This window comes from Geospiza fortis, unplaced genomic scaffold (assembly GCF_000277835.1).
Source record: "Geospiza fortis unplaced genomic scaffold, GeoFor_1.0 scaffold56, whole genome shotgun sequence".
Taxonomy (NCBI): domain Eukaryota; kingdom Metazoa; phylum Chordata; class Aves; order Passeriformes; family Thraupidae; genus Geospiza; species Geospiza fortis.
Genome location: NW_005054413.1, coordinates 1,511,490 through 1,530,503, shown reverse-complemented (window position 1 = coordinate 1,530,503; position 19,014 = coordinate 1,511,490). Strand labels below are relative to the sequence as shown.

Sequence of the window (19,014 nt, the reverse complement as noted above, 5' to 3'; positions counted from 1 at the left end):
ACTATCCAATAGTCTAGCTTAGACAATTAGTGGATCATCTAATCATTAAATCTGAATCTGGAAACAATCCAAAGAGTATAAATAATAATCTCACACATTAATAATTCAGATGTATAAATACAATTTAAACTAAATACATGTTTTTAACACATTTGACTTGAGCAAAAATTTATTTTTGAGATATAAAATAAACTTCAGGTTTTTATCAGAAAGTTGAAGTCAATAGCTTTAAAACCTAAACTAATTATTTAAAAATATTTCATAATTATTTATAGTCAAGATAGATTAAGGGAAGCTGTGAACTGGCGCAGGTATACATTTACCCCACCAAAAAAAAAAAAAAAGAAAAGAGAGTTTAATATTTAAACTCCGGGAGGTTACAGAAATTCATGTTCCATATATGAGAAAAGTGATGATTTATTTTATTTCCTCTTATTCCTCATGCCTCCCTGTGCTAACAGTCATAAAACCTAATGTAGTTTAAAAACACAAAGGAGATACTCTTATGCAAGCAAACCCTTATAAAATAAGAAGGGATAGAAAGATGCTCAGGATTGCAGAAGAAGACATGAGAAAAGGAATATTATATACGTGATTGATCCCATCCTGCAATGGAACATAGGAACTACTACTAAAAAAGAGAATGGTAAATCAAAACCAATACAAAAAAATATTTCAGAAGCACAAAATTGCACTGTAAAAGTGGCTATTAAAGCTAAAATGAGGTTGGCCTACAACTAAAAAGAGGATGGCCTTACATGACAATTTTATAAATGATCACAATTTTATCATTATTCCGGTAAATTTCTTCACAGAAATTTAACAGTGCAATTTATTATCAGTCTCCAAATATAAAAAGAGAAGGCCTTCACAGATCATATAGTTCCCCACTGCATTTTAAGAGGCTCTCACATTTTCTCTGAAATGTTTTGTCCTTGCTGTTATCAAAAAGACCACAGATCATATCCAGGAGATTAATTTTTGCTGCTTCCACCTTATTGCATTCTGTATCAATACTAAAAAAAAAAAAAAAACCAAACATGTCTTTAGAATCAGATTGATGAAAAAAACCCAATTTTTCTAGGAAGTCAATTTAAACTAACAGCTCACTATCATACCATATGGTGGCTTGCTGGTAATAATAACATTGTATTGCATCATATCTTATAACAATCCTTGAAAACAATAAAGCAGAAAACAAACTTTACAATATGTGCTTTAATTTTAATATATACTGTGTACTTAAATATTATGGATGTTATTACAGAAAGCAGAAAAACAAAATGTTGGTTTGCTTACAATCAATTTTACATGTTCAGCGGTTAATGCAGATCAAATATGAACTGCAATAAGGAAAAAACTTTTTGTTACTTGTTGCAAAAGAAATGTATGTAACATGCTACTAACCAAGCATGTTAAATTCATTACCAAAATTTGTAGAAAAATAAATATGGGAAAAAGATCATTATTATGAGTTTGCAGGCACAATGATAGGTTCTGACTTGACTAGGACTAGGACTCCAGCAACAGAGGCTCTGGCATACTAAACAATTCTATGAGACTGTAAGCTATTGAAATTGTTAAGAATTATTAGGAAAGGAACAGTGAACAAAATAGAGAATATCCTTCTCTCCTCATGCAAAAACATTCACAAATTTCATTTCCATGTTGAATTTTACATGTAGTACTGCTCTTCCATTTAAAAAAGGTAACATTAGAACTAAGGGAGGAAAACAAAATATCAAAGTTACTGAGGAAATGAAAACTAGTTAAATAGGCTGAAAATTTCTTTTTCTGGGTGGTGAAATACATGTGTTCAAAAAGTTGTTGGACAAATATATGGAAGAAAATCTTATTGGGAGACAAATTATTTAAGGCATGCATCACTAGAAACAGAAAATATTCTGTCTCTTAATTTATCACCATATAATTCACCATTTCCTCCATAGACACCTATTATTGTCAAGTATCAATATGCTTTAGTACTCACTGTAGATTTGTATTCAAATGTTTCATGATAAGAAACATGATATTTTTCAAATTATAGTGTTCATCTTGCTTTACTACCAGAAAGAGTAGGGACTGACAGCACAAAGAACTGAGCAGTGCCCTGAACAAAAAGTTAGCACAGAGTTATCCTGTGGAAATAAACTTGTAATATTATGGAAAATGGGAAGTACAGGAAAAAGGAAGTGCAGCTGCCTCAGAAATTATCAGAATAAGGTAAGGGTGAATATTGTGAAAAGACAAACCACAGAATGCAGAAGAAGGCAGTGACAAAACTTGTAGAATTAAATTGTCCTTAAAATTAAGAGAAAGAAAAATAGCTTGCAGGAAAGGACAATGAAGAACATTTTCTCTTATTTAGATAAAAATGTTTAAATAAAATTATAAGAAGGGCAGGATAGGAAGAGAACAGCTTAAGGACCGTTTAGAAAATGCAGACACATTTAAAGGAACAGGGCCCAATTAAATTCAGTACTGAAACTGAAGCAGTCAAGGAACTATTAGCAATTATCTTCAAGAACTTATGGAGAACAAGGGAGATCCCCCATGACTGAGCAAGGTCACATGCATTAACTGTCTCAAAAACCACAGAGAAGAACCAAGGAATTAAAAAAAATACCTATGTATCAAATTGGTCCCCTTCAACTAGGAAATCTACATACTTTATCTTCCTTTATAAGGGAGTATCCTTCAACATCTGTACTTAAAATTATCGTAAGTCCTGACAAGAAAGACTTGGTAGCTATCTAGAAAGAAAATCAATGAGCTGCTACTAGCAAATAATTTGTAACAGGATTGTAAAATGAACACTGATTCTTAGCAAAGTGATGGAACCACCAACATAAAAACACTATTTCTAAAGGGTTAAAAGACAAAAATATAATTGCCAGAAGTTAACATGGTTTTATGGAAAATGTGCCATGTCATACAAACAATATGTTATTCAGATTATAAACTCAGATGACACAATATATTTGGACTTTGAACCTTTTAAATTAGTGGCACATGGCATTCTAATTAAGAACTGGCATCATAGGAAATTAATTTAGCACAGAGTAAATGAATTGCAATTAAATAATTATAGTATTTTGAAGGAAAAATGTGAATAAAGAATAAACATTAGACAATAGAACTTCTTCAGTTAGCTTAATCTATACTTTTTTATCACAATCCAGTTTATTACAGAAATATTACAGAAAAATAGGTAAACAACACCCCCACACTATTTCAAGATGCTTTAACTTGACATACATTATGGGTGTCGTCTTCTCAAGCACATGTACCCATATAAGCACTGCTTTTTCTCATACTCTTAAAATAAACCATCACCAAAATCTATGGCAGCTGAGAATTTTAAATAAAAAAATAAAATTAATGTTAGATGGGAAGACCTTATTTTCTCTGAATATCCACTTCAGTACCTTACGGTGGGTGTGCCTCCACTTTAAAGACCAGGAGTGATAAGTGCAGATTCATAATAGAAAATGAAAGATTACAATCACGTGTGGATTTGCTGGAGCTTCAACTCAGTACTTTTCTAATGCCAGTTGCAGAAGCAGTAAGTGCTCAAACAGAAAATGTTAGCTTTGGAAGCAACTGAATGTACCAATATTAGTACAGTGTGGACATCCAAATAATTTTCCCTCATTATATTTCAGCAAAGAAGCAAGAAGGATGAGTATTGCTCCAAAAATATTCTTCTGCAGAAAAAAAAAAAGAGAAAACCTCTTTAGGTGTTACGCTCCTCTCCTATATTCTGCCCCTTTGGGACAAATCCTGCTTTCTAGCGTTGGACTCAGTCCAGCATCTCTTAGTTTTTTTTGGCAAGGCACAATTTCTCAAGATCTCAAATTTTCTCTCTTTGATTAACTTTGAGACTTTATTGCATGGACACTCTCTCCATCTAGAGAAAATCTCCTTTTTTCTTATCTATATCTTGTATGTTTCATGTTTTTTTTACTGTGCCTCCCTCCTTGTTGGCTCCTGTCCTGTTGGTCACCCAAGAGTTCTGGGGTGGTGTCCAAGGGACAGGTGGGATTAAGCAAGACAAACTTTCCTTCTCTTTCCAAAGATGTCAACATGGCCAAGGTTTAACAACAGGAGGAGGTTTTTTCCCCAAAGAAAACACACTTTCTGAGGAACATGACATAACACAAAACTACTCTGCATATAAATAAACAAAATCTCACAGCTTAGAATTCATTCCGGAAGCTATTTCATATAAACATACCCATATGTATATGTAAATATTTTGTAGGCATAGTATAAAGTCACAAAAATAAATGAACAAACAACTAAAATCCATGTGGTTTTTTCAGTGATAGCAATTAAAAACTGAAATTTCACAGAGGCACATAGGGGAGTCTTCATGAGCATTATCTATTTGACTTTGATTAGATAGACTGGACTTAGTCTTAAAATTCCATTCAACATCTTGGTTTTCCATTTTCACACCCAGAAGAAAAAAGGAAGGAGGACAGGTTGTGTTATGATGGTGTTTTCACAGTATTGGTTATTTTGCTGTAAAAAAGTCTCTCTGAATATCATTTGTATGTTGAGATTAACTGAACAAACCTAAAAACCTCAGTAAACTGCTACATGGAAATCCTGTGTCTGTTACTATATAGCAAAGCTTAACTGTGGCCTTCATAGAGTCACCAGGATACAATTAAAATCTGTTCATTAAAAAAATGTCTATAATGTAGACAAGCAAACAGATCAGGAATACTCAGATTATTTTATATACTTTCAATATTGGCAGATTAAAAGACAATCCCAATAAATACGTTGCACCTACTTTTCTTGAGCATATTGTGTGTTGAAATTAAGAATGGAATTAAGTGAATGAATGGAAATTCGAAAAAAAAAACCCAAAAAAATTGATTATTTTTTTACATCTGATTCTTGCTAGAATCTGTTAAAATTCATCCTCCTTCCTCTGCATAGTAATTTTACCAAAAAAACCACAGGTGGAACCTCTGGCCATGGTTCCAAGCAGGTGATTAGATTTGGAACCAAACTTAAAATGATAATACTTGGAAACACAGTCCAGCAAAGTTCAGTTGCAAGCTGAATAAACTTGAGAAATGATACTCACAAAAGCTCATTCACCTTTTCTACAGCATGCTAATACAGTACAATAGAAAAATTAACAAATGAAAGCTTTTTTATCATGTTTCCTATAAAGGTGACTGTATAAAAATATTTTACTGTTTCAGAGGTCATATAGACATTAGAAAACTGAAAGTGGCAACAAATATTAAGACTCTGGAATTATCAAAGACAGATAGATTGAAATGTGGTGAGTACTGCAAATCATAGGGAATATCAAAAAAGGTTTGTATCTTCTGGCTTTTTTCTTTTTGAAGCACTTAAACTTTTAGTTCTGCAAGGAAGGCTATGCAAGTGCACACATGCTAATGTCACTGTCTAGCATTGAAACAAAGCCAAATTTATTCACTACCTGAAAGAAATGGTCCTAAATCTCTTTTCTTTCAAATGATTGGAAAAACACATCAACAGGCATGACTGGAGACATAGACTGGAAACAGTTTACATATGTATTTACAAGACTCATGCTTCATTTATTTTCTATATTACAACTGATACTGTGAGAGTATTTGCAAAACATTCACTGCTTTGTTTTGCATCTACTTGTGATGATTTTGTTTGAATAATGCTCTGCTTTCCAAAACTTCCTTCAGCATCATGCTATTCTTTGGACTCTGAAAGGAAAAATAAAGACCCTTTGAAAAGACAACTAATGCCAAGCCTATGAGTGAATTGTAAAGGAAATTCTCTTTTAAAATCTTTTCAAGAAGTGTGCATAATGTCCTACTGAAGAGAGGCCTGGCCATGGCTATGCTGGCCCAGAAAGGTCAGAGGAGAAGTGAAGGTACAAGGCAGTTGCAAACTGTTTTTCACTGACAGTCAACTCATTTGATTCAACTTCACCTGCACATATATCCCATTTGATGTAGTTAATTAATTTTTGCACTTAAAAGCCTTCAATCTACAATCTTTTATAAGTGATGTTCTGAGAACAACAAGATCCATATTTCAGATGATCCATTTTCTAGCAAATGTTGTTAATTCTTTATGATTAAAGTAAAATTGAGTTTTCAGAAGTGTTCATATGCAAACAGAGCTTGCAAACACACACAATGCTAAGATATTGTACCTTTTGGTAACTTAATTCAGCAATTCTCATATATAATAAAGAGTCTGAATGGATTTTTTTATATGCTGCCATATATGCAACAAAGAAATCAAATGCACAAAATGCACAAATGCACAATGAAATTTGTCCTTGATAATGTTTCAGATTAGGAAGTACTGTTTTTCTCAAATTTCACAACAACTTAAAATAAGCCATTATTTCAACTGAATAACAAGCCCCTTTAATCTAAATTGCTAATAAAATGAGAGAGCAATATAAAAAAGGCTGTTCTGAAGGATATGCTGACTTTGCAACGAGTGGAGGTGTTAGTATGTCACATCAATTTCAGTCAAAGTGTAAAATTTATGTCTGTTTATGAGCTCAATAGATAAATCATGCAGTGGTTGAAAGGACTTGGGAAAGATAAAAAGTACTGAAGAACTCTGAAGAAGAACATTTACTTCACTCTTTAGTGAAATAAATGTTCTTTTTAGAGGATCTCACTAATAGACAACTGCGCGTCAGAATCAAAATCTTCAACTGTTGCTTAATATTTCCCACAGATCTTTCTTTTGTACCAACTACCAGTATGGTGTTTTCAATAATATTTGAGATTCAAATATAATTTTTCATTTGAAATCATGTGACCGAGTAATCAGCAGTGACATTTAAGAAATTCAATAAATGAATTTCTATATACTATACCGACTATAATGAAGGCACAAATTATGGAGAAACTTTAATGACCCAAACCTGACCATCTTTTGTCTTTTCATGGTGTTAGTTACCTAAAGAAAACCATACCAATGAGCACCAAATCCTAAAAACTGCAATTTACTTCAGTGAGATGATAATAGGAATCTAGCCCAGCTTAAAAAGATGGAAAAATGAATATGAACAAGAAATTCCAGATCTTTTTAAAATCTCAGTAACAGCTAAAATGAATCCACTATACAAAAAATATTATGTGAGTTGTGCCAAATTCCAGTACAGCATTCCTAAGACACCAGTTTTACTAAATAAATTTACACCCTATACAAGAAGTTAGCAGTGATGGAGATGGCCTACAGTGGACAGCAATCAGGACTCCAAGGATTTGGATGAAAGCAGGTGAAGATTTGTATGGAGAACACTGATGTCATACACCAACACTCTAATGATAAAGCCCGGGGCAGGCACCTTTGTACCTTTGTATATCCTGGCCTGCCTACGAAGAGCACCTCTGATCCCCCTCCCCTAAACCCTAGGGGTGGCATCTCAGCCATGGAATGACTGTCCCACCAGGTCTGGCCACTCAAAGGAAACATGGAGAATCTCTCCTTCCTTGCCCCTGCTGGGCTTAGCCACAACAACATGTACACAAACACACTTCTCCCTAACTAGGAAAAGAACACAACTAAGGCCATTAAAGCCACATGAAAAGACATGCAAAACTGTTGGAACACACATGATGGACTTTGAACCTGGCTGGCATAAGAGATTATCAAATCAAAATGCCTTGGCAAGAGCAAACAGAACTTTGAGGATTAAATCAAGACTAAGCTGAAGATTAAATCAAGATTTACCAGAAAAGAAAATTACATCAAGTTCTGCAAGCAAGGGATACTGTAAAATGTGTAAGTTTTTTATGCAATGATTAACTGCATCATTGTAGTAAAACATTACTAGCCTTCCTAGAATACTACATAAGCATATGTAGTCCACAATAAAGTCAGATTCTGACCACTTCTCAGTCTCCCCGTCTCTCTCATCATTGCTGATACAAAACTACTCACTCAGGTGTGCCTTTGTCCTCAGACCACTGTGATTTAATCCTCTCCAGGGGATTTGTATTCTTCTTTCAAATAAGATTGAATTGTAGTTATGAAAGGTCAAAATGTCTCTGAAGGAGAGCGCTTACATAGGAATTTAAGGTAAATTACTCAGCTAAATCTGTACTTCAGATTTATTGTACCTTGTTAATTTTAACATTTATGAGCATCTGCTTGCAGATGTAATAGACATTTTCAAAAAATAAAGGTAGTTCCTATTTGCAGGGTTTTATCACTGGTTTTCATCAAAAGAATATCAGCTTTTACAGCTGGGTTATCTTAAAAAACAGAACATGGTCTTTATATATAATAACAGTAAATATAAGATTAGCTGTATTATTTTAAAAGTTTATGCAAAATTTACTGAATTAATTTTGTGGTATAATATGTATTCTAATACACATACAAAAAACCACAGTATGAAAAATTCTGGGTAAATTTTGAGGGGAGAGATTATCCAGATTCTTTGAAATTATTCTAATATGTGAAATACACTTTATATATCTGTAAATACATATATATGTATTTTTAAAATGTCTACTATAAAGTTTTGATTGGAAGCAGGATTTTGTGTACAGTGTCTTAGGGTCATTTTATCTTTTTCTTCAGGTTATAATAAGAATATTCATTTAGTATTTTTTTATAAAGTTACCCTGTGCTGTGTCACAAAAAGAACTTAGTATGCTGACATCATGCACATACATGCACAGAAAATCCTGTGATTTTTTTTTTCCTTTGGTTTCCAGATAATTAATTGTTTTAAGAAAAACTGCAATAATATTGCATTTTGCCTTAGAGGAGAAAATTAAATATTTATCAAGCTTATTAAAACAATGCTTTCCTAAAAGTTTATTGACTTCAGGGATAACATCACTTCACACAGATCATTCAGACTTTTCTGTGATAGATATACTTAAAAAAAAGCATCCATATTAGAAGTTTTGGACTTGGCAATGTTAGGTTACTAATTGGACGCAATGATCGTCAGGGTTCTTTTCAACCTAAATGTTTCTATGACTCTTTTGATAGAGACCAATGTGTGTCAGTCATCATATAATTCAATAATTCTTTCATTACTATTTGAAAAAGGTCGTTTATTTAAAGTAACATAGACATGAAAATAAAGCTTAAACCAAGTGTCACTACTGGAGAGACAAAATGAACATTTACTCATTTAAAATCAAGTGCTTGATTTTTGAAACCATAGAGTGAGTGTCATGCATCCAAAGGCTTCAAAATGATGGGGCAGTGTAGTTCTCTTACTAAAAGAGAATTATTTTGGCCTAAAGAGTGAAAGCACTGTGTTGTTAAGCAACATCAATGGACAGCTAAGTTTATGGTGCATACACTGCCGTGTTTTCTATATCAAAAAAATTAGAGAAAGTTTTAACTGGTAAAACACCTATTTCTGTTTACCTAAAATTATTAAATTGTTGATCAAACATTCAAATTTAGCTGTATCTGCTAAGAAGCAAAGACTAGGATTTATGTTTCAAACACTTAGATTAAACTGTTCAGTTCCAGTTCTTGTTTGCTTTCAGTAGAAGGAAAAAAGTACAAAGAAAGACCTGTGAGAAGTAAAACAATAAACAAAAAAGACTCCAAAAGATCAGTTACTTGTATTTATTGCTCAAAAATATGATACAAGAATCATATTCTATGCCAGTTTTATTTTTACCATTTGTTCCTAGTCTTTGAAAAAATCATCAAATGTTAATAATGGTTTTTAAAAGCCATGGTAAGTTTAAACTTTAAAGTCTGGGAATAACATTCATGTTAAGGTCAAACATACTGAACAATGAACATTGAATAAAAATATATAAACCATTAAATCTATAAAAATATCTGATCAGTTTTCTATAAAAAATGTGTTTAATTATTATCTGAAACTTCTTTCCAAACAAGTTTGACCAACAGAATGATCTTCACTGGCTGAGTTAAAACATAAATATTCTCTGTTATTCAGAGACACGTTATTGTTTCAACATTTAATAATTTTATGAAGAGAAGCAAACAAAGGCTTTAAATTTAACCTGTTAAATCAATAGCTGAAAAGATATAAATACAGGTATGTGTCATCAGTCAGACAAAGCTGCAGTCTGGAAGGGAAGGGAGGCAGCAGCTTCCCAGCTCCAGTCATGTCATATAACTAAGAAAGAACATATGTGCTGTCTGTTGGCTGTACCTAATCAAATTGTAAATACGGAAAGTTCCAAGAGTTTTAGTGTATTTTACTTTTTAAATTCTGAATTTTAAATAATGGACACATTAATAAAGATATTCCTCAATTCCTTTACTATGCATCTTCTTATGCAGCATATTGACAATGTCCATGATCGGCACAATAGAATGCATTGTATTAAAGGCTATAGCAAAAGAGGCTAATACATTGTTAACTGAACAAATAGAAGTCAATCTTAAGGCTGACTGAGATGAGTAGCAGACATTGATTGTATTTTTGTGGAGCAGAGTTCAGCATAATGATACCAAGATCTGAAAAGTCCTCTAATAAAAACACGACATTAGACGCAGAGTTACACAATTAATATAAAAATTAAAAAGGAAAAATTATTAACAAATTTGTAATTGATCTAGCCATTTTTGTTTTGTTATTTTGTTAATTTAGGAGGGAGAATGGGTTATAGGATGCTACATGCTTATTCCTATTTATTCTCTTCACTGAGTTTCTGTTTCAGATTGTTTAGTAAAGGATTGTGGCAGAGACAGAAATTTGGTCTTATCCACCACAGTCTGCTAATATACAAATATGCAAAACACTCAACAAGTTAAAGCATATCACTATTATATTATGTTCCTCAGGCTCATGCGTATTTCCTAGATGAAAACTGTGTCCTGTCTGCCACCCAAAATATTATACAAAACTCAGGCGAACACATTCCCACTATTAAAAATTTCTTTGAAACTGCTGCAGTAATTTTCAGTAACTTAGTGTGCCTCTTTTCACTCTATTAGTAACCTACTGGTGGTACTATTTATTTATTGAAAGAACATTCAGTTATGATGTAAAGGAGAAATGCCTGTTCTAGGCTTATCTGAACAGTATACTCTAAAAAGGTCAGACAAAAACATAGGAAAGATTCTGGAAATAATTGATAATACACTGTGGCAGAAATTAAGTGACTGACATTTGTCCGTCCAAAAAACTAACCTGCCCTTTGTATCACTACAAACAGATTCATTCATACAGTATTATGATGGAACTCTGACTGTTCTTCACAGAACCAAGTAGCTTTAATAAATAAAAATATTCACATGAAACATATTGATTGTCTGTACTCCAAAAAGACACATTTGAATAATGCTCTAAATTATAATGCATACAAACCTAATACAAGAATAAAACTTAATATATGTTAAACTTATGAAAGAGAGAACAGGTTAAAGCAAAAGAAACTCAGTGTTTTCACTGAATTATTTATATCTGTTTTCTTTCCAAGCATTACACTGTAAATAATGATTTCCCTGTGTGCATGTCCAATTGTGAAAGTCTTAATTTCATTTATTTTTTCAGCACAGGTTTTATTAATCCTCCAAGCAGTAACAAAGTTTTATATCAATATTGGTAGTGTAATAAGATTTATAAGCTCGCTATTTTTTTGTAAAAAACTGCACTGATTTAAGGTTTACTAATGCTTCACATGGCCATATAAAGTAATTGTATGCAAAAAGATAACTGACATTTATCTGACTGAAATATATTTTTGAAAGTATTTTTCCACTAGTCTCAAGTGGAAAGAAGAATCTTCTTCCAAACAATCATAATGAAGAGCTTACAAGCTTAACTGCTCAGTTGAACATCAATACAAATAAAGGTTGTAAGTCTGACATTTTCAGCTGCTTGAAGGAGCTGATATACTTCCTGACCTCTCCAAGAATTCTTAATAACTTCAAATTACATAAAATGCTGGAATTATATCACTGAGTCACCAGATTTATTTTATAACACTGTTATGAACTAAAGGATAGGCTAGTGAAATAACTTAATTGCTTTACATAACCATGTAAAGTCAGGAATAAAAAATGAATTCTAAACAGGTTATAAAATAGATGTTATACTTGTTATCATAAAGTCTGGAAGTCAAAAGATTAAATTTTTTTATCAGAATTAAAGATTCACAGGGTTGAATGGGAGAAACACCTCAAGCATAATAAAGTCATAAAACATTCACATCTAAAACTTCAAGCTGTCATGTGCTTTTATGTCAGTGTGGTACAGCCAATAGGACCACAAGCATGGAAGCAGCTTAATGATCAGCTGGCTGCATGATCCACCTTGGATCCTGACAGCCATAAAGCACCTTTATATAGATGTGGCACACCCATAAAATGAGTGGAATAAGCCAAATTCAGGCACATACTAATCTATCAGTCTTTTTTTTTGGTTGCAACCGCAAACTAACACCACTGTTTGATACTGCCACAAGGCCTGCTGTCATTGTAACATGCTGCATTATCCTGACCTTAATCCCACAGGCAAATTGTAAATAGGATTAAATTTACTATTCATACATAAAATCTGTTATGCATATCAGTTCATTTACAAGCATCATTTCATGCCGTTTTTAGGTGGACATGCTAATAATGTAAGATAGGTGAACTGCATCATTAATATCCTTTCTTAATAATTAAAATGCGATGAAGTTCAGTTACAGTAAGAATTTTCTATATACTATGACATTATTTAAGTAGTAATATATATTAAAAAAATAGATACAAAGTCAAGATTCAATAGGTAAGCTGTAAAATATGTCCCAAGAGGGTGAGAAATTTGTTCCAATCCTGAGCAAAACTCACAACTTTTTGGGAAAAAAGTTTCAAATAAGGATGCCCTTTTTGTGTCTACAGAACATGTACAAGCCATCAAAGACTGCAGTTTGCCTTCTTTTTAGCTAACTGCAATCACAAAGACAGTGTCCTTGAGGTTACATGTCACAATCTATTAACTTTCTCACAATTAAAATGAGATTCTATTTTTAGACAGGTTCTTTGACTGCTAAACAAGGGGAAGGAGATTTATTCAGGCACCTTGTGACACAATAAAAGTTTAAACTTTATACTTAGCCTAAAGCAGGAAATGTATTGAGAGTGCAGATGGTTAAAAGTTTCATCAACAATAAAAGATGAGAAAAGTCTAATAAAACTAATGAGACCATTGAAATGAAAAAGAGAAAAACATCTATAATTCACCTTCATTTTAAAACATTCACTATACTTTTGAACTTGTAAACATTTCAGACTTTAGAATTCTGAAATTGACTTGCAAAACTAAAAAAACAGAATAACCCACAACTGGTTGGAAAACAAGACTGAAAGCCAAAATCCAGCTGCCAAATGATAACAATATACTTCATCAAAGAGATGCTATTGCTACTGCAAAACACACATTATGTACTTCAGGTGTTTGCAGAAAGTCCCCAGAAGTAAGAGGTTGAACTCCATAAATAAAATAACATCATTAGACAAATACAGAAATTACAACAGATTAATTTACATTAGAAGTACCAGAAAGAAATTATAGCAGAAAAAATATATCATCTGATATATAAAATTTAAAATTTTGAACTTTTTTCATAGGGTTATGAGAAGGTAAAGTTCATAATTTTGAGGAAATTATGAAGGTTTGAGGAAACAGTGTAAATTTCAGATATATAACTTTTGCCAGCACTCTGTCTCCAATTTATAATCACTATTTCCACTGAATATATTTCACAAATGAAAATTTTAAAGACAAAATATTTTCTAAATAAACGCAAACCCTAGAAATTACTTGAGTACAGGAGATAAAATCATGACAGAACGGACAAGAAGGGGTAAGATAAAGAGTAATTAGATAAAGAGTATGTGATTGTGCTCATGCAATAAAACATAGTTGAGCTCTGTAACTGTACAGGCTTAATGCATGGCACAATGTCTTAAGATTCTTTAATGTCTTAGACAGAGAAGGGCAACAAGCCTGCACCCGCTTTTTCATTCACAGCTCTTGTACATCACACTTGAGCAATTGGGACTGTGTTTCAAAAGCCTCTGTAATTGTCCTTGTTCTCATATGGTTATTCTCATGGCCATGGACCTGCAAATCTCAGTAGTGTTGTTATGGAGTATTCTCATGGGAAGTGATTGCCACCCTCATGAGAATCACACCTACTTTCTCCTCTGTTTTCCTTATTTTGTTGATTTCAGTTCACATTAAAGAAAACCAAAACATGGTGCATAAAAGAAGGAGATAATAATAATTAAAACACTCAAATATTATCCAGCAATATGTGCTCACAGAAACTTAAACTATGAATGTAAAACAGTCGATCTGATTATCATGCTCCAGTCAGTACCATGAGTGGGAATAACAAATAGTGAGCTTGAGTGAGTCCCAAAGAAAGACAGTGCTAGGGAAAAATAGTGGCGGCAGTACAGCCCGAATCACTGCTATCATCACCACCTGCCTCAAAGGAGAGACCACTAGTAGAAAACTATTGGTGTGGAGAAGTACCACCATGTTTCCTGGCTGATCACTGGGGAATATTTCCCCTTCCTGTTCCTTTCAACATTCACAATATGTCACAGCCACAGACGCTACTTCTAGAAACCTGCTCAGCCAAGCCTTAATGTCCTTAGTGCAATAAATGTATAGCTTTCTAAACTTGAGGTTAACATCTCCATAACTTTCCATTCTTTATTTTGCCTGGTTTGGTATTGACCCAGTAAGGTAACTAGAAATGAAGTGAAACACTTAGAGTACTTCAGTTTATGGACAATGTTTAAGGAGCACTCCCACTCTTCTAAATCAGTTTTTTTTCAGTTACTGAACTGTGAAAAGTCTCTCAATGTTTTTCAGCATCTTTCGTACAAAACTAATTTTGACAAGATTATTATCAAATAATTTTCATCATATGTGCCCATAAGATACTATTGAAAATAGTATCAAGTGTTTTTCCTTATCCTTAAGGTAAACTAATTAACATGGAAATTAACAGAAAATTATGCCAGATGTTAATAAGAAAGAGCTCTTTTTAGCTGCAGGTCTATACAACCTATTGAAAAGGGAAAAATTCAATACATGAATGCATACTAAGAGATATCAGGTATTTTTAATACAATTAATCAACTTCAGAAGGTACTGAATTTCAAACCATAAAAAAAAAAACCCAAGATATTTAAATTGCAAAGATTCTCATTTCTTTGAGACAGAAGCAACACAAATGAGGCTAACTTAGGTAATTTATTTTAGTTAAATATCCACAATTCTATACACCTTCCTAATTCCACAATAATATACAATATATCTGTTCTGTTGTTTTCATTACATACTAATTTTGACTTAGGTCTGTGAAGATTCTCAGTGAGGCATGAAAATATGTTTTACAAGTACCCCAATAAAGTCTTAGAATATTAACAATATTTTTTCCAATAGTATCCAGTGTGATATGGGCTAGCAAAATATAAAAATTTAGGACCTTTCAAATATATTAGAAATTTGTAGCTTCTATTGACCTCCCAGCAAAAAGTATTAGAACAATACATTTCATTTTTACTTGCAAATATTTTAGTTATTTTGTAGGTATTTGAAAATCCATGTCTTCATTTACTATTAGTTGACAATAGAAACAGCATAAAACCTCTTTAGTTTGTGAAAGGACTAAATTCCTATTTGAAATTAATTTTTTGGGGTATAACAAAGTAAGATACAACATAAGTTTAAAATAGTTAACTTAGCTCATACCTTGATAAACAGCTTTGAATCCTGGTGAGCCAATGCTGTCATCAGATTGTAAATGAAGCCACATCTGGTTGCTCATGCTCACAATAAGATCAGGAACACTAGATCCAGTGAGTCTGCATGTAGGATAAATGGCAAAGTCATTTGTAGACACATAAATTACTAGTACTACTACTATCACCACCACTACCACAAAACTCTGGCTTTTAAGTTATTCGTATCCTGTACTAATCAGTTTTTCTGATAAAATGAACTATTCTATATGAAATAGAACAATGTGAAGTAATAGAAAAAAATATTTTGAATTACTGTATTCAACAATTATTAAAAACTTCTAATAAAGCTGTTCCTACCTAAAGTTTCCATTAAGTAATTGAGAGATAAGTAATTGTGAGAGATGAGAGTGACTGAATGAATTAGTTTTCACCTGTTTGGTTCAGTATTGGTTTTCTGCTATGCTTTTTAAAAGTGGAGAAAATTGTTTTACATGCCTTACAGCCTGTGTCTCCAGAACTTACTACAATCACATTTACTCCATTCAAATAACCCAGAGTGATCTCTCAAATTTCAGGGAAACTGCCATTTCTCACACAAAAATGTGTGATAACTCTGTATAGATAAGTACAGTGCAGTATACAACACATATAAGGCAAACTGGTGAATCCCATCATAAAACTTCAGCACTTGTCAGTAGTGTCACTTATACATCTATAATTCTGATACTAAACAATTGTGTGTCAAAAAGAATCATTAGGAAAGACTGCTTCTTCATAGTAAAAAACAAGTGCATAATCAGGTTCTAGTCCTGAACGACCATTCAGATCCTGGTGATAGGTATACAGTTTTACAAAAAGCAGTGGGAAAAATCACCCATAAGAAGTGGCAGTAGAATGTCACTAACTAAACTTTTATCAGATACAAACCAGAAAATTCTCTGTCTTTCTTCCAGCCCTCAGTCTTGATCATGCAAAACAAATAGGCATCAGTTAAGTAAAACTAATGATGTGCCAAACCAAGATAAGATGTTCTAGAAGCAGAATTTCCCAAGAAAACAGTGTATGGATTATTTCAAAAACATATTATTTAAATATAATAAACCAGATGTGTAGGGAGAATTGTAAGGGGGCACAGTATTCCCCAATGAGTTGCAGCTGTGTTAACACCTGTAAGTAATTAAGAGCAAGGGACATAAAAGGGTGGAGTCAGCCAAAGAGTCAGAAGACTGCAAGAAGAGCTAGGAGAATGCTGCTGTGAAGACCAGGAACCCCAGGAGAGAAGAGAAGAATCCCAGGAGAGGGTGAGGACCAGAAGAGTCCCTGGAGAAGATGGTGAGTTCCCCTGGAAGGGGTGAATAATATCAGAAGAACATTGACCCCAGGAGGGTAGACCCCAAGACAGGGTTGGAGAAGCTTTGGACATGCCAGGGCTCTGTGGCAGTCTGGCAGCAATATCCTTCATTGGATCACTGCTGGATTAGCTGCAGATGCTTCTGGCTGTGTGCTTTGGGAAAAGCCCCTGGAGGGGATGGACATGCATCAGGAAAAGCCCCTGGAGGGGATGGACTCAGTTGTTGTAATGTTTACTGTAATGTATTAGTGTTTGTTGTAATGTTTACTGTAATGTGTAAGTATTAAGTATTAGTGTAAACTGTGTAGGGTTACTGTGACCCACTGGGACGGAGTGGGGGAGGCGGCGTTGGTGTAGCTGAGAGTGGCAGGGGGAAGCCACAAGGAGGTCTGGACCTGATTATCTCCAGTCAAGACACCTGGAAGTAGGTGAGCCACCAACAAGCAATAATGGGACATTTGAGGGCTTTGTTTTGGGACATTTGAGGTATTTACTTTGCATTATGACCGCCTTGACAAGTAGAGATAGATGCTGGTGTAATGTAACTGGTATAATGTATTACTGTAATGCATAAGTATAGTTGTATAATATATTACTGTGTATGTATAAGTATTGTTGTGTAATGTATTACTGTATACGTATGAGAATTGTAAATGCGTTTAATACAAGTGGTGTGAATTGTTGTGTGTTTAATACAACACAGATGTTAATATGTTAAAACTTAAATGCAAGGACATAATAAAAGGAGAGACTGAGCAGAAACAAGATGAGAACTGAGGAAGCATGAGATAAGTTGTAGGAATTCTCTGTCTTCAATCAAGGTTATGGACAAGTGATTATATCCCATATCTACAATAATTTGGGTTCTTACTTAGAGATATTGAAAATAAAGTTCAAAACCAAAGTCCCATATGAGAAGAATGGGCTTACTCATTACTACTGAGTACAGCACCTGGAACCACTGAGAAAACGGCTGAGTTTGCTCTAATATGATCTGTAAGATTTCTAGTGTTATGACCTTAGTAAGGTTTTGATTATTGTGATACTATAGGTGCAGAAAAGGAGGGAAAGCAAAAATCCATTATAGCTCAGCATATGCAAACACACAAACAGTGCTTAGCTTGGATAAGTAAGAAAATCAGGAAACAATGATAAATAGCTAGGTTGTTCAGTTTGACCTGTGTAAGAATGAAAGTAAAGCAGCTTCTTAGTCTGAAAATTGAGCTGCTTACTTAATTAATTGGGAGCTGTACAGCTTCAAAGTGATGTTAGGTATAGTCAGAATATTTAGCATTCTCTTGCTGATAAAATAATGAATGTTGATGAAGTTGGGACATTGATTTAAATGAATAATATAGCCAGCTTAGGAAAGAAGATACCCCACCAGGCAGTGAGTAACATAAACAAAAGTAGTTTAGGAAATACCTGCAGAAATACATATACAAAGAAAGAAAATGCAAAGCTTACATATACATTGAAAGATAACTGGCAACTTGTGGGTTTTTGTGCAAAAATTTCTCAATGGCTATTTAGATGTGTAAACCTATTGCAGGACCAACTAACAACTGTTTAAATGGCTCTCTTTGTACTCGGTAATCTGATTAATGTACAAGACCTACACTGATAATTTCTGAACACAGATAAGATGAACGCTGAAATTCTAAGTCTTTATGAGTAGGATGGAATACTTTCAATTAATATAAATGTCTCTACAGAATGCAAGCAAAAAAAAAAGAAAGAGGGAAAAAAGAGAAAAAGAAGAAAAAAAAAAAAAAAGAAAAGCCACAACTGAAAAATGTAAACTCATCAAATAGGAAGAGCCTCCTTCCTTCAAAATGCCAGTGGTCTAACCATAGATGATAGATATGAACCAAACAAAATACAACCGCTTCCTCGGATTCACATCTTGGGGTATAGGAAGAGGGCCAAGACTGTTGGAAGGGAAAAAACAATTC

General features: G+C 33.4%; 1 protein-coding gene across 1 annotated transcript in view; it reads right to left on the bottom strand.

Moving 5' to 3' along the window:
- Positions 1 to 19,014, bottom strand: part of CSMD1 (CUB and Sushi multiple domains 1) — a 1,057,667-nt gene that overhangs the window by 260,629 nt on the left and 778,024 nt on the right. Inside the window, exon 12 of the mRNA XM_005426386.3 lies at positions 15,716 to 15,828. Coding sequence (XP_005426443.2) covers positions 15,716 to 15,828 — 113 coding nt within the window. The remainder of the gene's footprint in view (positions 1 to 15,715; positions 15,829 to 19,014) is intronic.